Here is a 24,372-nt window from a genome sequence, read left to right as displayed (position 1 = left end):
ACATTTTCCTATCTTGCTTTACATACAAAATTTATTAAAATACTGGTTGTGATACCTCAGCATAATTTGAGGTTATTTCAATATATAAATTAGTAGATAGTGTTTCAGTATATTTGCAATTAGTGGACAGAGAGATCACTCAGCAGTTAAGTGCATTTCCTCTTTTTGAAGAGTACCTGAGTTTGTTTTCCAGCACCCACAAAGTGGCTCATTACCATCTATAACTCTAATTCCAGGGATCCTATGTCCTTTTCTGGACTCTGCCATATGGCACGCACATGGTGCACATTCCTACAGGCAAAGCATTCATTCACATAAAATAAATAGATATTTGAATTTAAAGTTGTTATTAAATACTTCATTTTTGTTTACAGATATGCTTAAAGGGTAAAGTACACATATTTAAGTACTTAAATATACAAGCCTGTTGTAGAATGGATAAGAAACCAGACTCCCTGGATCTCCCATCACTGAATAAAAGAATGCCTTCTCAGCCTCTTACAGACAGGTAATGTAAATAGTCTTACAGCTTCAGACAATGATTGTCCTCCATTGATATAAGAGAAATGTATCATCATGGGTATATTCAATCTATTTACTGATCAAACCAGTGTTTAAAAAACTCCATTGAATTTTTTCATTAAATAACCTCTGATATTGAACTAAATGTGAGGTTTTTCTTTAGGTAGTTATTATTTTAGCACAGAAAAAGTCAATATCTTACAGTATGAGTTACAGCATTGACTCTCTTTACAACTGTTAATCTACTTTTGATCACCATATTAATATTTTTAATAGCTAGTTGAATTTGACTTTCAACTAACTTTGGGGGAAGAGGAAGACATTTTGGAGGTGCCTCTGGTCTTTATGCTAATGTTCTTTTTTTTCTAATGTTGAGTCTTCAATCTAAGCAAGTGCTTTATTACTGAACTCCTCCCCAGTCATTTGTGTGTGTGTGTGTGTGTGTGTGTGTGTGTGTGTGTGTGTGTGTGTGGGTGTGTGTGTGTGTGTGCGCGTGCGCGCACGTGCGCGCGAGAGTGTGTTCATTTTCAGAAGTATGGGGAGTTCAATGCAGAGCCTGTTTTATACTAGACAAGTGGTCTACCATTCAGCTATACCTCCTCATCTCCTGATCAAAAATGATATATTATTGGTCTTTGATTGTGCTGTCCTCTTTATGACATTGTAATATGTCAGATATGTAGATACTTTTAAGATATAGATTGGTTTGAAAGAATCTTTCAAAATACAATTCCATCCAGAAATATGGAAAATAACTTAGAGTGGGGTAAGTCTACAGAAAAGGTGACTGTGACCACTTGAAATATTTAAAGGTTTGTCATTGAATTACATGATAAATTTGATTCTTTTAGATGGCATTGTAGTAAGTACTACTGTTAAGAGTAAAGACCTTGAATTTCCAAATACCACTGTCCCATAAAGCTTTCTTTTGCTTCCATGACAAATTTAATTATATTAATTCCTAAATTGTATTTTGTTTAATATTAGTAGTGCAGCAACATTGTATTCTATTGAAGTTAGGATTAATATCTAAAGTAATCTCTATTAATATGCTTATTTTTGCAAGTGAGATACCTCATGATTAATGGTGTTCATTTTCCCCAGTCATTTCTGGTAGACATAGCTGTTGAAAGCCTACTGTTAGACTCAGGATCTATTGTGTTGAAAGCTGTACATGTTTGTCTTGGCATCTCGTGGAACTCCCAGTCTAGGTGGAAGGATCAGTGAACAAAGAAGACAAGGAAACACATAAGAGTTTGCTTCCTTTTGTACTGCTATAATTTTAAGTAGTAGACATGTTTGTGGCTCCTAGTTTGGGAGACTGATTAAGTCCAAGATAGGGAAGGAATATTCAGTGACATGTCAAAGGTAAGATAGGGAAAAGAACTTGAGAGATATGAACATGGTGTCAAATTTACTCCTGTGGCAAATCTATTTCCTGGACAAGAAAGTAACTACTACAGTAGAAAGGTTAATGTCTTCAAAGACTTCACTCTTATAGCCAAAACCCCTACCAGATCCCACAAGGCAATGCTTTTGCATTAGGAATTAATTTTACAACACATTCAGACAACAGCATGCCTATTTTCCCCCTTAATCTCCCGCTCCCCTTCGCCCTCTCCTTCTCCCTCCCCTCCTTTCCTGTCTGTCACACATCGTCACCAATGTTGCCTGGCATATATTACCATTTTCCAAGTATTCCATGGTACTTGAGTTACATGCAATCAGCAGAAACTACTTCTCCTCTTTTCCGGGGACACCCATGTATAGTATGAGTATAACCTTTTACTGCTGTGCACAAGCAATACTCAAGAGTAGACAAGCAATGCTCTACAGTGGACTGACTGTTGCTAAATTATGTTGTTTAAGATGCCTGGTGAATGCATTTTAATTTGAAATATTTTTTCAACTTATGATGAATTTATTGAAACATTTTACATGTATGCAAAATTTGAAATTGTGACATACTTTGAAAGAAATATCTCTAGTCATATTTCATGGCTTTCCTCAAAGAATATCTCGTTGGGGTGTTGAATAATAATAAAAATAAATTGATTAATTAACATTCAATGATATAATAATAATTATTGTTATTGGTTCTTCAAGACAAGGTTTCAATTTGTAGCCTTTGACTGTGCTGGAACTCACTCTGTAGACAAGGTTCCAACTCACAGAGATCTTTCTTTCTCTGCTTCCTGAGTGCTAGAATTAAAGGCACATGCCACCACACCTTGCAAAGTTGAAGAGTTTTAGTGTGTTTTGTTTTGTCGTGACAAAGTTTCACTGTCTCGCCTGGATGTAAGCCAGTATGGTCTGTTATTCTGAGGTCCTCCAGCTATGTCTTTCAAGTTATAGGTTGGTGCCACCAGACTTGCAATCACGCTTAAATGACATGAATAAAATATTTTATAGGAAAATTTCTGGTATTTCCTCCTTTAAGAATGTTTAACATCAAAAGTATGTTTTTTGCATTATCTAGGGACAGTTCAGCTTAAATTGCATTGTGTATTTAAGAAAAAAAAATTCAGCTGCTCTAAGGATTTCTCTTTCTGCAGCATGGAAGATTTTTATCCAAATAAAAACCATGGCCCTGACTCTGGAATCGGAAGTGATAATGGAGAGAAGCGATTGTCTACAACGGAAGTGAGTTTTTTTTCTCTTGCTAGTCCATGTTGTGTTGCTATTTCTTAGAGCTTTGAAACAGACACACGTAAATGTGTCGGATTTTACTTTTACAAGCAGATATAATTTTTGTTATATTTTATGACTTCAAAAGAAGGAGTACCTACTGATTTTAGAAGCAGAGCTTCCATTTTAACATTGATTTCAGTTGGAAATCTGGAGATATAAAGCAAATGTTCTGTAATTCCTATTTAATCAATGAGACATGTGTTTCAAATTCCCAATTTATACTGTGCTTGTCCCTTTCAGCCATCAGACGATGACACCATCAGCCTTCACTCTCAAGTCTCAGAATCGAATAGAGAGCAAACATCAAGAACTGACAGTCTTGTAACAGGAACCAAGCCTGATTCTCAGAAAGGTAATTCATGGTGTGTCTTCTAGGTCTAACCTTTTACACAGTCCATATTAAAATATATTTTTATTTAAAATAGACTGAAAGTTTGTAAGATTTTAAGATATGTCTTATATTGAAAAGAGTGAACGTTTATCTTGAGCACTAAAATAATGGGAACATCTGTTATGTTGTATGATATTAATCTGTCCCTAGACCAGGAGGTGTATGATTTTATTGATCCCAACACGGAAGAGGTAGCAGTTCCTGAACAAGGAGATACACATATTGGATCATTTGTTTCTTTCCTTAAGGTAAGTAAGCAAAACTTAAGGAACATCGTTGACATGCACTTCATTCTGATCGTGCAAAAGTATACCATGCAATTTAAAATGATATTTTTCCTTTTTATAAGGGGAAGGAAAAGTGCCCTGAAAAATCTCAGAAAAATGAAGAACTTGGAAATGAAAAAAAGTAAGTTTGCTCTCGTTTTCAAAATACAGTGTGAATTATGAATATTTGGACCATTCATTAAGTATTCCTACTTGAGAGCACTTAAGAGAAATTTTTCACGTGTCATGTTCCTCCCCATATTTAGATAGTTAACTTTCAAATACTTTGATTTCTTTAATCAAATTAATAGTTATAACAGATGTTTGCTTTTTTCCTTGATGTAGAGTAAATATCATGCCTACTATTTTGTTACCTTGAAGGACTGTGTCTTCATTTGAGAAATACCATCGGCCTCATTTTACCAATAAGGAGGCTGAGGCCTAGAGTTCTGAATTTCTGGAACTTGAGCTTTCTGTTTCTTGATTTAACATTTTATGTGATCTACTAAAGACTTTATACTGTATATTAAAAGCTCTTCCCTAGCACCCACTAGTGTCAGAACTGAGTTTTCTCCCAGCTCTCCTAATTTTTTCTGCACATTGTGTTTCCTTCAAGCGACTTTATGGTAACCTTGGTAAGTGTTCGGGGTTGAGCTCCAGGCCTCATGTCTGATAAACACATATTCTCTAAACTACACACCTAGAACTTTGTTAATTTTCTAAACACTTGTTAATAGTCATCTTTCCTACCCAGTAGGGAAGCTTTGTTTTGTAATCTTTTTTGTAATAATAAGGATTGACTAGTCTTCAGCATTCGGACAAGTGCTCTCTACCACTGAGGTATAGACTTAGTCCTACTTTATTAATGAGGTTTTGGACAATACTGCAGATATACACAAGGCGAAGTAGTCATTCTCATCCCCCATGTTGCTATTAGGCCTGTTATCCACACTCTCCACAAACCTTTCTCACACATTGTTCATGCCTATTCATATTGTTTGGTGGCACACTGAAAGTAATTGTCTGTGTCAATTATGGACTTGCAACTATCTGTTGGAACACGGTGACACAGTAACAGATATACAACTAAACATAGTGGCTCACCCTCCCCAAGACTCTACCAACTGCCAGTGGTTCAGTAGTGATGGTATGGTGCCATGAATTGCCTGCTTCCTTGACCTATTGTTGATAGTTCTTGTGTGCCCTTGAAAGAGGCTGCTATGGCTTTTGGGACGTAATTGTTTGCAGACTTTCACCCTACCTTCTGGCTTTTACTTTCCTCTGTGTCTTTTATACTATTCTCAGAGCCTTTCTTAGGGCTTCAGCCCTCTTTTTATTTTGTATTAATTGTATTTTAGATAGGGTTTTGCTACATTGTCAAGGCTAAACTTGAACTCATTCTGTAGTCCTGAGCTGCCTTGAAATTGTTATCCTCCTGCCTTAGGCTCCCAAGATTACAAGCCTGTGGCATCATTGTTGTATTCTTTAGATTTCGTTTTTCTATTAATTTCTTTCCTCATCAAATGAAAAAAGGTCTTTTAATTTCAAGTGGCACCAGTGTCTGTAAGATGTCCTAACATATAATATTTTTGACATCATTGTTTTTTATGCTTATTGTTATTAAATGAAGTGCTTTTGACAAAAAAATAGAATTTAGAGAACTCATTTTTGATTTAGTTTTTCATGTTAAAATGATATTTCTGGAAAATATAATTATTTTTATTATTTGTTAGTAATTCTGTAAACCTTGATCGGGTGAGGGTAGTGGACTCTAGAGGTCAATGCTCAGTACCTCTAGCCAATCAGGATGCAGCCATCCCTGCATTTTTATGTGGATGATGAAAATCTTAATATGAATTATTTAATAAAATAAATTTTATTACTATTTGAATATATTTTAATAATTTCTAGAAAATTTGAAAATGTCATTTGAACCAATTTTACATTTCTCTTATTTAAACTATTTTCTTAGTTTTACATAGGGCATTTTAAAATCCAAATGTGTAAACTTCTAGAAACTGGCAAAATGAAGAATGTTGAAAGAAGTCTTTCTTTATTTCTAAGAGCAGGCCATGTGGAGCTTTCCAGTCCTTTTTATAAATATAGTCAGTATTGAGCAGTGTGTATTGTCCCCTTATTGTGACCATTATTCACTTCAAATTTAGCATCACTTCATAGCTACACTTAAACTGAGTACAGAATACAGATTCATTTTCCTAACATTCCTTATATTCCATTTTAGTATTTTAAATATCAAGTCATATGGATTAGCTTTCATAGGGCATCTAAAATATCTGTATGTTGATGAAGTACAATTGGCTTTATTCTTTGAATAACTGTGTTTGTTTCAGAGTTGACAAAGAGCAGTTGCTGCCAGAAGAAGATGATGATTTGAAAGAAGTAACTGACTTGAGGAAGATAGCTGCTCAGTTACTGAAGCAGGAACAGAAGAACAGGTATTCTTTTCAGTCATGAGATTGGAGTAGTGAGATCTTCTCCTCAGTAAAAGATGATCACCTTAAGGAAGTGAAGGTTCAAGGAAACAGTAGGGGTCTTTGTTTTCAAATGGTTAAGAAAAAGAAGAAAATCCTTAGGAAAGAAATAAGGAACTACATGTATAACTAACGGAGTGTGCTCAGTTTGGCAGTATATTTATTTATCTTGGGGGTGCTGGTGATGAGACTCGGGGCTTTATCTGTGTTGCTCTGCTCTGTAGCTACATCCCAGCCTTAGTTAAGGTTCCCATTTTATTTCTGTGTTAATCATAGTAACTGATTTATCTGCCTATATTCATCATAGCTCATATTAACATTATGTATGCTATAAGCATTTCTTTCTGACTATACTATACTGGTAAGGTTTATTTATTAAATTATTATATCAGATTTTTAATTATTTGGGATACACCATTTCCCAAGAATACAGGTGAATTATTTAATTGTTGCTTAAGTCAGTTCAGGATTTGAGGATCTCAAATTCACACTTGTCTGTTTCTTGGGTAAACCACAAGTTATCTCCCTCTGGTTCAACTTTCTTCAAACACATATCTTTGCTAACAAGCAAGGCGTTGTATTCACAAGTATACAATCAAGTTAAGTTTATTTACCATTTTTTGCGTGTGTGGAGGTTATGAATGTTTGTGTCATACGTGGAGGTCAGAGGTCCAAATCAGATGCCTTCTTCAGTTGCTCTCTACATTCTATTTTGAGACCCAGTCTCCCACTAAACCTAAAGCTCCCTCTTTGGCTAGAGGAGACCATCGAGTCTCCAGGGTCCACCATCCTCACCAGATCAAGGTTTCTACATTCATGGCCCTGGATTTTTATAAGTGCAGAAAATCTGAATGTGAGTCCTCATGCTTGCACATAGCAGGCAATTTACCTACTGAGGCCAAAGCCCAGTTTTAGTAAAAGAAATGGCCCATTTGCTACTCCTGCATGTATCTACATAGTACATACATCATAAGATTACTGAGAATCTTACGTTTATAATTTTGACTGTCGTTTCTGTTTATTTTTCATGAGGAAATTAGTAAGATTATTATGCTATATTTAGGATGTATAAGTAGTATTTATTTTCACTTAATCAAAATACATGTTTATGGTTAAGATGATGACCATGTCTTGAGAAGTTTCATATTTAAAGATGTTGGCATTTGTTTTAAATATTTCATTAAAACTTAGCATCTGGCAGCTGGAGTGATGGATGGCTTAAGAGTTAAGGGAACTCTGCTTTTCTGGAAGACTGGATTTTTTTTCCAGCACTCAACTTGGTTCTTCACTTCCAGGGGATTCAGTTTTCTGACCTCCAAAGTAACCCACACATATGTGGTACAAAGTCATATAGACATATAGTCATACTTAAAAGAATGCTTAGCATCTGGATATAGTGGTGCACGACTCTAATTCCAGACCTAATGAAGCTGAGGGTGACCAGCTGATAGCCAGTCTGGGGCGTATAAAGCTATGTCTCATAGTACAAACCAACCCTGAAAAGATGTAGCAGGTCAGTGTACTAAGTGTATAACTCACTGGTGGAACCACTGCCCAGCATGTATGGGGGTTCAGTTTGAATTTCCAGTACCCCAAAACAAACACCTAAGTCCTTGTGAGATGGCTCAGTGCATAAAGGTGCTTGCGGACAAATCTGACAACCTGAGTTTGATCCCTGGACCCTATATGGTAGAAATAGAAAACCAACTCCCACAGGTTGTTTTCAGAATTCCCACTAATCCTCATGCATGCAAGTGTGCAAAACAGATATGCTCGCACAAAATAAATACATCTATGTAAAACCAGAAAGACAAAATAAGCCAACATATCCAGAGAGAAGTATAGAATCTGCTTTTAGGGAAAGAACTGGACAATTGGTTATATGTAAGTAGCCATTTAGTACTATTTTTGCCCAGCTACTACATTTTCTCTTAAAAATGTCATTATCATTTCTATAGTGAATTCCCATTCTCAGTTTACATTCCTTTTCTTGTATCACTGCTTCATGTAAATGTTTCCATGTGGTTTGCTGTTTAATCTTTTCTAACAATTCATTTCTTATGTACCCTCTAAAAATAACATTTGAAATTATAGTGCGATTGCCTAATTTCTCTTTTCTCCTTTCAAACTCCACATAACTTTCCAGTTCATATTTATGGACTTTTCCCTTTAATTCTTGTTCCATGTCTTTGTGTGTGGATTATGTATATGTCTTACATATACACACATATATGTATATTCTTAAATACATATATACAACGTGCTCAGTCTATATAACTTGTAAGCATATTTTCAGGGTGGATCATTTGGTTTTGGATAACCAATTAGCGTGCTGTTATCTGCCTTTTACAAACTTGTCACAGAAAGGCTTTGTGGATCACCTGGGTGGTTTGACTTAATGAAGCATACTACCACCAGCTCTTGGGACAAAAAATTCCTTGAATTCATGTTTCCTTTAGCTAGCAGATTTGTTTATTTTTCATTATGAAAAGACAAAAGTGATAATTTTAAGACTTTACAGTACTATGCATTTTCCATTTGAGACTTTGGTTTTAGATTCAACCTTGCCACTCATAGTTGTTTCTATATTTTCATCTGTACTTATTATGTTTAGTTTTGTTCTGTCTCTGTTTCTTAATTATTCCCTGTAGTTTAGATTAGGGATCATCTGAGTAGGCCATCTTTTGAAGGGTTTGCTTTGATGTTGCCTTTGTAACTAGTACAAAATGGCACCTAGCATTGTGCCTTCTACGTAGTAAAGAAGACACAGAGTTATACTACTTGTCAACATTGTAAAATTTAAAGCTAACAGAATTTATTAGTTTAGCCAAAATTTCTACATTCTTTGTAAACACTTAAATTTTTCAAGATATATATAAAGCTAATTTTGCCTTTATCTGATTTTCTTCTTCATTACCATTTTTTGGTGTTAACAGATAAAAATATAAGAATTATTTATATTAAGCATCACTATTTTTCACTTTGAGAAAAATAACAAGCAATGTAGAGATATTTTAAAAAATGGTGATCTTTTCCCATAAGGCTAAATGTAACTCTCACTTGCTAGGTAAAGGAGAAATAAATCCACTTTTTAAAAGGTCTACAGAGCAGATGTACAATTTATGTGTTAGGTCTTAATACAATTACTACAGAGTTTTTTTGGTCTTTCTTTTGTGTATTGCTATTCCAGTTTATAACTAAAATAATAATTATTTAAAATAAATAAAAATAATTTATATTATATAAGATTAACAACAGAAAATATTACCCCCAACTGCCAAGGACTCCTGCCTTGATTACCTACTGAACTGTTCTTCCATCATTGCTTGAAATTAAATATAATTTTAGGTTTAGACTAAAAGGAACCATGATTATAGTATCAAAGTAGGCTTGATTGGAATGATGCCTACATTGAGTTCAGTGATGATTTTGTCATAGCTCCTTTGCCACTTGTTTAGCATATACTGGATAGTTACAACCTTTTATTTGTTGAAGTTTGTGCTTTTATTTCATAAATGATACTGTCTTAGGAGATTAACAAAAGATTCCAGACGAGAAAATTGTTAACCAAAAACTCTGGAGCAAGTGATCATTGAATAGGGCGTCATGGAGCTGACTCACAAGGATTCAGATTACAAGCAGCCTCTTACTTCTCTGCTTACAGACTAGGATTCTGTGAAGTTAGTGCAGTAGTGTGTGTCTGTTTTCGAACTACCCAGGGGCTGACATTAGAGGATTTTTGAGCTCAGAATTGGGCTCAAATTGTAGAACATTTTCCTAAAGACAATATGGCTTAAATAAAGTATAAAAACCATCATTCACCAACCAAAACCTCAAACAAAAATACCTTTAAAATTAGTTTTTTAAAATAATTTTATGAGACAAATAGATTGTATATGTCTGCTTATAACACGGTGCCTATAGTTAACAGTGCACTTCACACTTAAAAATGAGTCCTCAATAGATCTCATGTTAATTTAAAAGTACGTTTTATGTCACTGGGGATCAAACTCAGACCTTATGCATATGACATAAGTAAACATTTTCACCACAATTAAATTAAACTTATGTAAATATCAAGCTTTTCAGAATTGGGAATAAAATAAAGAAAAAGAAGCTGAGAAGAAAAATGCTAATATCAGAGTATCATTTTTTGGATGTAGGTGTGATTTATGATAAACAAGAATATTCTTAATATTCAGAAAAGAATAAAAAGGAGTAAATTCTGTTCAGAACACTGATGCTATATAAATTATTTATCTATTTCCTTACATTTTAATCAGCCCTAGTCATTTATTATGTAAGCATTAGAAAAACGATTATCATGCTTTACCTTATACTGATTTTACTGTGGAGTTTAGCTAGCTTATTAATATTTGATTATTATCCTAAAGGAAATATTATTGCATATTTCGACTTTACAATTGCTTCAGTTAACTGATTCCCATCATATAATTACTCTGCTAACTTATTTTATACTATTTTAATATGTTACATTTTTGTAAGTATTTTTAAATACTTATTTTATTTGCTTTTAGGTATGTCCTGACAGCTTTTCTTTATTGTGGAAGGATTTGCTTCTGAATACTTTGGGACATAGTTAGATAACAAAAGAGCAGTTGTTAAAGGTCAAATAATTGAAGTTAATACTAAATGATCAAAGAAATTAAAATTGGGTTTTGAGAAGTTTATTGTTTGTATTTAGAATTATAAAATGTTTTATGACATGGTTCTTGTGATTTTTCTTATCTGATTATATCAACATTTCAATTTAAGCAGCTATTATATTAACTTTCAATTTGTTATAACTACTTGGATACTTCTCTTAACCCTTGAAACCTAGCCATTCTTTCTTTTCTGTTTCCTTTACTAATGACTTCCTTGTCTTCTCCACAACCATCTTCCTTCTCCCATCTTTTGGTTTGGTTGCTATATGTGAAATGTGAATATAGATGGAGGCCTTTAAGTTATAGAACATCATTCAGTGACAAACTCTTCCAGAGGACCAGAGCAGCAGGACGGAAATCAAGGTATCTAGAGTTGGTGGAAGCCATAGCATTAAGGGGCCAGTGTTATGTGGCTGAACTGTCTTAACATTTTGCTTTAAATAAGTACTGGGAACTGTCAGGGAAGTGTCTAAATAATCTGGATTAGACTTTTAGGTAAAATAGATATTTAGTTTTTGTTTATCACATAGTAAAACAAAATTTCTGTGTATATTCCAGAGTTCTACAGAGGTCAAATTTCAAATACATTATACAGTTTTTCATGTATGTGTGCTTCAATTACTTTTTTTCTACTCCATTATACCAGTAAGTGGTTTGGAGAGTAATCATTTTTATCATCGTGAAGATTATAATAGCTCGACCAGTTCCCCCTAACAATAATTCTGACTTTCCTTCATGTATAGTTTTTATTGTCATTTCTCTTTCTTTTATTTTTTAAAAAAATCTATTTCAATCCATTGTTCTTAGCACATGTACATACTTTTTAAAAGTCTGCTTCATTTTGCCATTGTTTGGCTCACAAATACAGTTGTTTGGGTCTAATATTTGACCTTTTTCACATCACTGCATGCTTCTCGTGAGGCTGTGCTAAGAGCCAAACTAGTGAAAATGTGAGCCCGGTACCCCTGACTTCCCTGCAGTCATCACAGAGCCAGAATTAGCAGTGTGTGTTTAGTTCATTTGCAGTGCATTTAAATTGTCTTGTATTCTTTAGATTGTTAATGTATGAAGAATTCTCTTAAAAAGTAGAGACTTTATTTTTTGCAGCATTAATTTTAAAATTAGTTTATATTTATATGTGTAACAATAAAGATGATTAAATATGTTCATTTATTTCTTTTAATTAAGATAATTACTAATTTACCACTTTGGACATTGAGATTAATCCTTAGAATTAGATAAAGCTATGGACAAATATTTCGCTTTTTATAGGGATTCATTTTTTTTAATCTTCTAATACTGTTTCCTATTTAAAGTTTAAGAATTTTGTGATTTTTTTATAAAAGGGTTGTCCTTTAATACTGATTTTTGCATTTAAAATTAATATCTATTATTTGACTTTTGTCAAAATGATTATGAACTACCAACATAACTCATGCTATTTTCTGTGCTGATAAAAAGGAAATGACTCAGAATAGTACCTAAAGTCTTTCTTTATATTCTGTGCAAGTCACACTTAGATATACACAGACAATTCATGCAATGGCCAGATAGTATACAAACTTAGAGAAAGGGTTTCTAAAACAAGATGCAAGACACGTTTGGTGAACTTAATTCTTTCATTAAAGAATGTGTTAAAGCATCTGAATCTAAATAGAATTGAAGGACTATTTTCTAGCAATGATCTTCATGACCTAGATGCAATTTACTTGGGACAAATATGTCATATGTGTGCAATGTTCTCTTCAATATAGTTTGTAATCACTGTGTTGATTTACTTCTAGGATTCTTAATCATTCAACTTCTGTCATGAGAAATAAGCTGAAACAAACTGTGGAATGTGAAAAGAGGTATAAACATATCCTAGTCCTTATATTTGGTCTATTAAAATGAGACTTGCTACTCAGACAGTGATTTCCTTTAAAGGTCTTTTTGCTGGTTATGTGTTGCAGGTTTAATATAAGTAGATAACTTAGAGATCAAGTGTGTCACAACATGTGTTCAGTTTAGCTTTCTATAAGCAAAGCCTTAGGTTCTGATTCTTTTCACTTATGCTTGCCGTTTGTCTTCATTCATTCACAAATATTTATCATAAGGATTTTATCACCAGGTATAACGTAATTCTCCATCATTGGTTTCAGGTTTCTTGTTACCGTTTGCATTTTCATTTCTTCCCGATGTATTTTACTAAATGCTTCATTTTGTTTAATGGCTTAGGCTTAGAAATAAGCCTAATTAAGCAAATTAGAAAGTCTGAAAATTTCTATTTATTGCTCTTTGTGGTATCAAAATTATGTTTCATCTAAGTCCTAGCTCAAGCCTTTCGTAGTGTTAATTTTCAAAGACAGGCATGCAGAGGCACACTGAGAGTTGCTGACTGTTAGATATTAGTATATATGTGCACACTTCTTAGGTCTTTAAATGGATTGCCTTATTCAATCATCACAATACAATTATGAAATGGTTACTGTTGAAATCTTCATTTTACACATGAGCAAACTGAATCTCAGAAATTATCATAGCTTTCTCAAGATCACATAGTAAGTGGGAGAGTCAGGATGCAAACTGATTTGTCTTATTGTGGGACCTGAAGTTTATTTGTTTATGTATTTACTTCTCTGTTTGTCTGTTTCATTCATTTGTTTATATTTTATGTGTATTGTTGTTTTTGCCCAAACACATGTATGTCTATATGAAGGTGTCCGATGATCTGGAACTGAAATTACAGATATTTATGAGCAGACATGTGGGTGCTGAGAATTGAACCCAGGTCCTCCTCTTTAGCAGTAGCCAGTTTTCTTAACCACTGAGTTATCTGGGCTTCAGTCCCAGAATCTGAAGTCTTAATGTACAGTAACAGTATTGACAACAATGAGTTTACTTCAGATCTATGCATCTTACTGAAATATTTCCGTTGATAGTACACAGATCCTTGTAGGTTTCTATCTGCAACTTCACCTTTTCTTGTATGGTCCATCTACCCTAGTGAATGTGAAACTTATGTAGTCTCCCAAGTCAGCAACTTTTCAGATACCTCACTATTATGTCTTCTTCCTAATACACTCATGCAAAATTACCATCACCGTAGCCGTCTTTCCATCCACTCTTACTGTCGCAGTCATGTTGGTTCAGCTCCCATTGTCTTCCACTTGAGTTACTGTTTCAATCTCCACACATAAATTCTCTCTTCAGTTTTGCTTAGTTTTAAATTTATTTTCTGTATTACTCAAGAATAGAGGTTGGAGAACACAAATCCAACATGCAACACCCATTTATCACCTTCTGATGGGTACTCATGACTTTTGTGATAAAGGTTAGAATATTGAGGTCAATCATAAAGTTAAAATGAGCTTTCTGCTTCTCTTCAACCTCGGATCAGAGCCTCATTTCCTGCACTCTCTTGAGTGTCAGCCTTTGAGTTTAGGATCATAATTCCTCGATTGATTTCGGTTCGATGTCTATATTCTATATACTGGTCTGGTTTCCATGTTGCTTACATTTCTTTCTGTCTTTGCATAATCTCTTAGAAGTCAGCTCAGTTCTGGATGGTTGTGGTGAGGGCTTCATAGTAGCCAGCCTCACCATGGTGGAAGCGTGTATAAAAGTTCACACAGTAAAACAGAAAGTCAGAGAGTAATAAAGTTAACTTTTAGGTTTCTTATGTAATGCAACTTATTCTCATAGGAAGCAACTGTAGCTCCCATAAAAGTACATTAATCCTTTCCAAAAATAGTCTCTCCGTTGAGCAGTAATAGTGTACTAAGTTCCACTCACAAGATTTCACCAGTTCCACACCACAATGCTGAAGTTCAAGCTCTCAGCAAACATGAATCTTGTGGGAAACACACTATATTCAAGAAACAGCTATCCCCTCTTCAAAATGTGTTTAAATGGTTATCTGATCATGATTTAACTTTGGTACCTGGTATCTGTCTAAAAATTGTCCATTTCATTCAGTTTTGTTGAGTATAGGGTTTTGTAGTAGGATCTGATGTTTTTTTTTTTTCATTTCCTCAGGTTCTGTTGCTATGTCTCCCTTTTCATTTCTGATTTTGTTAATTTGGATACTGTCTCTGTGCCCTCTGGTTAGTCTGGCTAAGGGTTTATCTATCTTGTTGATTTTCTCAAAGAACAAGCTCCTGGTACTGTTGATTCTTTCTATGGTCCTTTTTGTTTCTACTTGGTTGATTTCAGCCCTGAGTTTGATTGTTTCCTGCCTTCTACTCCTCCTGGGTGTATTTGTTTCTTTTTGTTCTCAAGCTTTTAGGTGTGCTGTCAAGCTGCTGGTGTATCCTCTCTCCAGTTTCTTTTAGGAGGCACTCAGAGCTGTGAGTTTTCCTCTTAGCACAGCTTTCATTGTGTCCCATAAGTTTGGGTATGTTGTGCCTTCATTTTCATTAAATTCTAAAAAGTCTTTGTTTTCTTTATTTCTTCCTTGACCAAGTTATCATTGGGTAGAGCGTTGTGCAGCTTCCATGTATAAGTGTTGTTTCTGTCATTTCTGTTGTTATTGAAGACCAGCCTTAGTCCATGGTGATCTGATAGGAAGCATGGGATAATGTCTTTCTTTTTGTACCTGCTGAGCCTGTTTTATTGTCAGTTTTGGCGAAGGTACCATGACGTGCTGAGAAGAAGGTATAGTTTTTGTTTAAGGATGAAATGTTGTATAGATAGCTGTTAAATCCATTTAGTTCATAATTTCTGTTAGTTTCATCGTGTCTCTGTTTAGTTTCTGTTTTCATGGTCTCTCAGCTACCTCAATTCTTATTGTGAAGCAAATGAAAAACCCTTCATTCATTTAGTCATTTTCTCTCAAACTGCATAGTTAATTTGTTACCAAATTGTGTCGACTATTGGGAATATTTCTAGAATCTGATAACATTTTATTGACTCCACTTCTGCCAACCTTGTTGTATACACCCCCAACAGTGCTCAGTCTTGTTAGCAAATGAACAATTTCCATACAAAACTTCCCTGAGGAATGCAGTTTTGTTTTACTGTACAGGTACTCAAGAATCATTTCATGTCAGACCAGACCTTTAGAACTTCGGTTGAAAAACAAATTGGAAATATATTTGAAGAGAGATTATCCTCATCTTCATATTACTAGGAGAGTAGAACGATATTCCATTGTTCAGAGGGGTGTGTGTGTGTGTGTGTGTGTGTGTGTGTGTGCGCGCGCGCGCGCGCGCTACTCTATATCCTTGCTTGCCTCATTTTTATATTTTCCTGTGGACTATATGTTTCCCTTTGATGCCTAAATGTAGGGACTGTCTGGACTCTACCTTACTTCTTTCTCTCTGCTCTGTGGAGTGGAAATGCTCTCTGTGGAACAACCTGGGCCAAACATAACATTCATCTCTTGTTATCCATTTCTAGGATTCTTTATATTTAAAATAAGTTTGTTTGGTTCATAGATTTCTAAATTTGATAAGACGTAAGGAATATACGTTTGTTGTCTCTCTACCCTTTCTCCTTTTTCTCACCCATCTTTTGCTGCTCTTTCTTTCTTCCTTCCTTTCTTTCTTTCTATATTTTATAGTCATCCAATTGTTTACTTATTATTTGTTACATATTCTACAATTTCTATGAATTTAAACCTCATTCGTACTTCTCAGTTACTGTACTGAACATTTTGTACTTTATTTCTCACTGGAAAAATCTATAAATTATGGAATTATTATATTTTCATATTTGTATATATTTTATTATGCCCTAGGAATAGAGATGCCCCTTGTACTCTTATTAAATTTTTTTAATTGGATCCTCTCTTCTTATTCTTTCTTCATCTATTCCTCCTTCTGTTCATCCTCTCTCTGTTGGTTTGAAACAAGTTCTTACTCTGTAGCCCAGGCTTACTCTGTGGCCCAGGATTGCCCAGCCAGGTGTCCAACTCATAGTGATACTGCAGCCTTGTGAGTGCTGAGATGACCACTATGACCTACCGCGCCCAGATTTACCCTGTTTCTTTTAGAATTTGAAACCTTTTGCATGGGTTTGTGTGTGTATATGTCTGTATCTGTCTATGTATGAGTGTATGCCACATGTGTGTGGGTGCCCACAGAGGCCCAAAGTAGAGAATGTTGGATCTCTTGAAGCTGGAACAGGTCCTGACATAATAGTCTCTGTTATGTCATAGATGAACCTCATAATCAGTGATTCAATAGACAGTCAAGTATTTGTCTTCTCAATTCTTTGGCATTTAGGAAAGGATTTATGTGTTTATTTAATGTGTGTGTGCAGGTGTATATATGTGCGTGTGTGCTATGGCACAGGTGTGGAGGTCAGAGGAGAGCTTTCAAGGAATCAAGAAATTACTTCTCCCCTTCCAATATCTGGAACCCAGGGTTCTATCTAACTCAGGTTGTCAGGCTTGATGTTAAGCTAGTACCTTTATTTGCCCACTCACCTCACTGATCCTATTACTTGATTTTAAAAAAGGTAACTTGTTTTCAGTAATATTCTGTGTACTTACTGTGTATTTGTACATATTATACTCAATTTATACAGTACAGATTAGGTCAGCCTCTGTGTAAGGCTAATATACAATAAACCCATTTAGATGTTTCTCTTGGAACAATAGTTAGTAGGCATTTACAATTGGTTGGTTTCATCAACTTCAATTTATATAATATGACTAACCCACGTGGTGGTTACCACTTCTCATTGCAGCCCTTGGAAGGCTGAGTCAGGAGTAGTGCCGTGACCTCTTGGCTAGCCTGGGCTACAATATTGAGTACCAGGCCATCCAGAGCTACATAGAAAGTCCCAATCTCAACATAACACAACACAACATAACACAAAACAACACAACAAAATGAAACATAGGTATTGGTACTTTTTACATTGCTGCCTTAAAGCAATGATTAGACAAATTTGTTTATAAAGTATGTGAAATGATTTTAAAAAATACCTTGAGAAATATTAAAGCATCTTTAATTTTTTAGTGTCTCAGCAGATGAAGGGAATTCACCATTATCACCTCTTGCATGGCAGGTAAGGGGAAATAACAATAATACATGTATTATTTCATTGTCATTTGTTGAATTAGTAAAAGACTTTTCTCATTATAGCCATTAGAAAATCAGAAGGATCAAATAGTTGATCAACAGTGGCCAGAATCCCAGCCTATAATCTGGCAAAATGAAGAGAGGAGGCGGAGTAAGCAGATCAGAAAAGAATATTTCAAGGTAAATTATTAAATCTAAAATTTTGTTTTTCTTTCATACTTAACTACTTTTTACTTTTGACACTTTGCTTTAAATTAATAATATCTAACTCTCCAGTTAAATGCCACAACTGTGTTTGTGCTGATTGCGCTTGTGTGAGGGGTAAAGATATGCTATATAAATAAACCCAGAAAATTTTAGTAATTCAAATTATGGATATACACTGTGATTATTTTCAGATAGTTAAAAAGATGAATGTTCGTGTGTTGCACTGCTAATTGTGGCGATTAATTTTATCTTTTTCTTTTTTCTTTTGTGATAGATTTTCACAATGTAGCCCAGGTTAGCCTCAAATCAGTATCCTCCTACCTCTTTCTCTTATATGCTGGTATTCCAGAAGTAAACCACTAAGCCTGCCTACAAAAAGACTCTCACTGAATTGGTTTTAGCAAGTAGTTCAGAAGTATTTTCAGTTAGCATTTAATCATGTCTGTATACATAAGTAATTGAAGACTTGTCCATACTTTCTTGTTGTATCTTGGACCTGAGACATCTGGTCCTGAGTGTCTTGGACCCCTCTATGTAGACCATGCTGGCTTCAAACTCACCAAGATCCATGTGCCTCTGCCTCCCAAGTGCTGAGAGTAAAGGTGTGCATCAGTACACTCGACGCAGTAGATTTCTTAAGATGGTCTTTTAGTAAAGATAAATTAAAATAATAGGGCATATGAATTAGCCAAAATTTCTGTTGCATTATTATTTCTTTGCATTTTAACGCTGCTATATTTGCAGGTGTCAGTCATCATGATTTAGAATCATTTTTAATATTAGTGAGCGCTTACTCTTGGAGTCATTGCAATTGAGTCATATCTGCAGTACGAACTTGGTCCTGCACCCCAAAGAGTAAACTGTGCTGTCCTGTGCCTCCCTAAACCCTCTTCTCACAAAATAATCACTTTATCCGAACATATAGTCCTAAGCAACATTACACATGATTTCAAGTTCCTGCCACTAATATATAGTATTTATTTTATATTTTTATATTTGGTAGAATTTGGTCCTTCCATTTATATTAATGCCTTTCCATATATTGGAAAGCAACATGTGTTTGAAGTTAGCAAATCATCAAAATAAAAGTGTATGCTTTAGCAAATGCCTTAATACATTAAACTTTGAACGAATAATTATGGATTATTTCTAAGCCTTGGTTTTTGGTTCAGTGGACAATATGAGGGATAATCACACATGAAGAAGACACAGGAAGGAATGAACAGTCATCCCAGTGAGCACGCTTTTTACCAGAACCATTTGCAGTTCTGCAGATAGGTTTACAGCCTGGCCTTTGTCTCAGTTTCCCCCTTTTTGATTCAGGAAGCCTAAAACCAAAGCACTGAATAAAAATATGTTTGTATGTGAACCTTGATGAATTATTTTTCATGTTGTATTCCTGAGCAGTATTTGACATTTCTTTGATTTCCTTTATCCCAACATAACCAAACCAAACTGATTATATTTATCCAAACACTTGTATTGGAATTATCACATGCCAGGTACTGTCAAGAACATTTACACATATTAGCCAATTTACCCTTTAGAACACTTAAGTAAAACAAATGAAGTTTTCATTTCCATTGCATACAGGTATATTCCGGCCCCAAACCAAGTAGTTTGTTAATCATACAGTTGAAATTAGAGTTGTAGAGAGCTTTGTATAAAATGAACAAACACTAATATTTAAACAGTTTCATTGTTTTAAAAAATAATTTGTACCTATTAAAGTTAAGGACTTAGTGAGTCTTTATAACAGACACTTGTTTCTTACTTTCAAAGCATCATTTGTTGATTAAATAGTTTCTTCTGCTGTATCAATTATATTATGAAGTTGCTAAGGGATAAAATAGGATAACATCTGAAATGTCTGTTATAGAACCATCACTCAGTAAATGTTCATTTCTTTCATATGCAATAAAGTAGGTGTAAACACGGTCATCAGTCACTGAGAAATGCTTTAAGGGCATGTGTAGTTCTTCCCAATTGTCAGAAGATGTCACTATTAGGACATTGCATAAAAATAACTATCAACAAATTATTCTTCAGTTGTCAGGAAAATAAAACATTGTTATAGGGCCGTGAGTATAATTCACTGATACCTTGCTTAGTATGCTCGAGGTTACAGATTCAACCTTCGGTATCAAAACAGAAAGAAAGATATAACATGCAGCTTGTGGTCTGTTATTAATCATAGCCGTAAAATACATTAGAGTAACACGTCTCCTTTCTGTAATTCCTAAAACACCTCAGTTTGGGACTGAAATACTAGGTAAGTCAGACATTTTTCCAAGGGATATCAAACACAGAGTTACATAAGAGGAACAATTAAATAGAACCCTGAATGTCAGGGGAAACATTGGGGACATGATCTGAGAGTTAATAATTTTGAAGATAGAACTTCTGTGAGCTCCTGTCTCTACCACTGACTAGTGGACTTCAATGTATTTTGGTAATGAATCAGAAAATACACATTCTAATGATTGACACAGTATGATTTTGCTTCTAAGCATCACTTTGTCACATAGTCAGATAATTTAAATTATATATTTCACAATAAATTGGGGGTAATAGTACATACATATATATATATATATATATATACCATATGCAGTTGTTATAAAGATTAAACTTCTCAATACATATAATGCAGTCATTACTGATGTACAGTAAGCAGTAGTTATAAATGTTAGCTCTTAGCACTATTACTATCATTGGGAAGTTGGCATATGCATTTAATGTAGTTTAAGTCTGAGATCAATAGATTACTTCTTCTGTTGTGCTGACGATTGAACCCAGAGTTTCAGAGATAGTAAGAATCACATCTCTAGCCCAGCATCTTAAAACAATTGCTCCTCTGGTAGTTTTAAGAATTCAGAAGAAGTTAGCTGAAATAGTTGACTGGATGACTTGTTGAACACAATGAACTTAGAAAAAGCAAGACTCTACAACCTTCCTAGTTCCGCGACACTTTTATACAGTTCCTCACGCTGTGGTGACCCAACCATAAGATTATTTTGTTGCTATTTCTTAATTGTAATTCTGCTGCTGTTATCAATTGTAATGTACATACCTGGTATGCAGGATATCTGATATGTGACCTCCAAGCCCTTCACAACCCACAGGATGACATCTGCTGTTCTAAAATAGCCCCGAGATTGCAAACCTGAAAGAATGGGAAATGAGTCTGGCTTAGGAAGGAAACCCTGCTTGACATATTTTGAGGCCTTGAAATAGTGTAATTTACGGCACTCTATGTTTGAATAGGAAGGCTGTTAAAACTGACTGTGCCCATGTGTTTAAATGCAGATAAGTTCATAAAAGTACCAATGTGGCAATAAGCCTTAAGTGTCATTATGAACAAAAGTTTCACATGATCAAGGAAAAATAAAACCATGCATTTGAATTGTTTTTCAGTACAAATCAACAAGGAAGAATTCAAGTGGCAATGAGAATGAGGAGGTGAGACAAAGGGTCATATTGATTTGAAAGATTTCCTTTCATATTTAGTTGACTCAATGGTACTTACAGGAGCCCAGCTATCAACTGTTTTGCTATTGATTTAAAGCACGCATTTCCTACAATTATGACAATTTCTAAGCATTTTCATATGGTTACTAATTTAATCATTGTGTTACTGGTGTATTCTGGAACACGATTTCTATAGCAGTTTTAGAGCTTTATCGTTTGCTGTGAATCTCTCACCCTTTGGTTTATGTTCGTAATCGTCTTCCACTTTTACTTTCCTAAACGGCTCGTTAGTCAGTTGAGACTTTATCTATTTCAAAACTGTGCATGTGTCTGTGGGATGTGTGGGCGCTGGAGTGGGTGTGTCTGTTCCAGAGCTTGCATGTGGACATCAGAATCTGTTCTCTCCTTTCACCTTTGATTCTAGTTATTGAACTTGAAGTCATGTCAGTTTTTGGAAGAAGCACTTTTACCTTTTGGCAATTCAGATCTGTCTAAGATTTTAAAAGAACTTTCTTTACAAATCTCTTCAGATGTTTTACATTTTAAAATTATTTTTATACATTTCACATTTTTGTATGGTTTCTGATGTACCACTGCTGAAACAATATTTCATAACCAAAATCCCCAAGTTTTGTGCATATTTGGTTGGGGAAATTGATGCTTAGAACTTGGCAGGGCATCTGAAATTTATTGTTCGGAAATAAACTTACAGTAGGCAAAATAGCTATATGAATTACCTCTGCCAAACTCAAAAACTGTATTCTTTCCATGTCCTATCAAATAGTATTTATGGATACGTCAAAAAAAATAAATTGTTTCCAAAGCTCCCCACTATCTCTCACTTAGTATTTATGGTTGTCTGAAGGCAGGTTTCGTATGTAGGTATGTTCCCTAATATGTTGCTACACGTGATGCCATACCTGATGCTGGCTTTCCACTGAACTTTACAATACCAGTTTGAGCCTTACATCTTATTTCTCCCATTGTCATAATCCACTGTCTGCACTCTAAAGTGCCGTCATCAGTGCTCAGAGTTTTGATGACTAATGCTAGTATACCCGAGGAACACATGTAGTTTATATTTCTAGGCCACACTTGAGCATTAGGCTTTGGCAGTAATGTGTTCCTCTTTTGTAGTTGCTTGAAATCTAACTTGCTCACCTAAGGGTTCAATATTCATCTTTTTTTTCAACATTTGCTTCAAACAAGTTTGCTTTTTAAATCGATACACTCGTTTTTAACCTAGGTTGCACGTTGGAAGCCCTGATAAGTTTTTAAAGAATACTGATGGCTGGATCTTACTCTCAGAAGTGTGTGATGACATGTTCAAGAGTTTTCTATTTGAGTTCACTGCTGGCAAAATTGATAACTCCTTTATGAAATCAGTATCTCCCTTCCAACCCTGCTTCCTTGCTATGCTTGTAATAGAACTGTAAATACAAACTATCTGCAACCACTTACCCATAGACACTTTCCCATTCTAATGGCTGTAAGGCAGGTACCACCAAATCTAAAATGCCTACTACTTGGCCTTCCACTGAAAACAGTCTGTGAACTCCATGCTGTAGGTTCACCTTGGCTGTCCCCCCCTGCCTTCTCCCACTCACTTTTCTCCCACCTGGTTCAATATCCAACCCATTACTGAAACCTACTAATTCTCTTCCTTTTAGTCACTGAAATACTTTGCCTATACCCTTCAACTTCTTTTCCACCTTGATTCCTTGACATAGATCTTTGGTCTTTTTTTTTTTTTGCTTGTTTCCTATAGTAGCTACTTTTTCTTTCTGTCTTTATATTATCTGTCTGTCTGTCTGTCTACCTATGTCTTCCTTGCTTTTTGTCTCTATATCTATCTATCTATCTATCTATCTATCTATCTATCTATCTATCTATCTATCTATATCTATGTATAATCATCTGTCTGCCCATCCATCCCTCCCTCCCTCCTTCCTTCCATCCATTCATCTGTGTGTGTGCCCTTTGTCACCTTCCAGTGTATTCCTTAGTCCTTTTCAAGCTCCTTTTTTTGAGACAGTGTCTGTTAGTGAATCTGAATCTCCCTGACTCAGCCAGGCTTGCTGGTCTGTGAGATCAAAGATTCCCTTCTCTCTGCCTTCTCATCCCCGGGGTCACAGGACATGCTATAAGTTCGCAACTGTAAGTGGGTACCGAGTCTCCCATCTCATGTCCCTATGCTATACTACAAACACTTTATCAACTCAACGTATCTCTCTCACTTTTCTTGCTTTAGTCTAGTCTCCTGTGGTTTCAGACTGCAAATTCACGAAAATACAAGAAGGCCATTCCTTTGTTTAGAAACCTTCAGATTCATCCATGCCTTAAAAGTAAATTCTTTGTCATTTTAAAATAAAGGTGTGGTAGCCATGGTAGCAGAAACTCACAGCTTGCCTCCCTTTCACCTTTGTCATTGGCAGGAGCAGATTTACTTTGCAGTCATCTTTTTAAAAATTGATTGCTCTGTGTCTTTGTTCTTATCTTTTTGCTTTACCTAGCTTTTACTGACTTATTACTTTATCAAGGAATTTACGCTTTTCTCAGCATCCCTTCCTTTACTCCACAGTCTCTTTATGACTCCCTACTAGGCCCTACATATACTGGGAATGTTCTAGTAACTGTTCACGAGTTCATGTGAAT

General features: G+C 35.0%; 1 protein-coding gene across 6 annotated transcripts in view; it reads left to right on the top strand.

Moving 5' to 3' along the window:
- Positions 1 to 24,372, top strand: part of Lrch2 (leucine rich repeats and calponin homology domain containing 2) — an 82,810-nt gene that overhangs the window by 47,208 nt on the left and 11,230 nt on the right. For 2 of the 6 annotated variants that reach the window (XM_039100174.2, XM_039100175.2), the window contains exons 6-16: positions 375 to 508; positions 3,078 to 3,165; positions 3,454 to 3,565; positions 3,755 to 3,852; positions 3,954 to 4,012; positions 6,222 to 6,326; positions 11,315 to 11,392; positions 12,814 to 12,879; positions 17,977 to 18,025; positions 18,103 to 18,219; positions 21,664 to 21,708. In XM_039100174.2, the coding sequence (XP_038956102.2) occupies positions 375 to 508; positions 3,078 to 3,165; positions 3,454 to 3,565; positions 3,755 to 3,852; positions 3,954 to 4,012; positions 6,222 to 6,326; positions 11,315 to 11,392; positions 12,814 to 12,879; positions 17,977 to 18,025; positions 18,103 to 18,219; positions 21,664 to 21,708 (951 nt within the window). The remainder of the gene's footprint in view (positions 1 to 374; positions 509 to 3,077; positions 3,166 to 3,453; positions 3,566 to 3,754; positions 3,853 to 3,953; positions 4,013 to 6,221; positions 6,327 to 11,314; positions 11,393 to 12,813; positions 12,880 to 17,976; positions 18,026 to 18,102; positions 18,220 to 21,663; positions 21,709 to 24,372) is intronic. The other 4 variants (NM_001427706.1, XM_006257439.5, XM_039100177.2 and 1 more) reach the window with 2 other exon arrangements.

Source organism: Rattus norvegicus, chromosome X, assembly GCF_036323735.1.
Source record: "Rattus norvegicus strain BN/NHsdMcwi chromosome X, GRCr8, whole genome shotgun sequence".
Taxonomy (NCBI): domain Eukaryota; kingdom Metazoa; phylum Chordata; class Mammalia; order Rodentia; family Muridae; genus Rattus; species Rattus norvegicus.
This window is presented reverse-complemented; position numbering and strand designations above follow the sequence as displayed.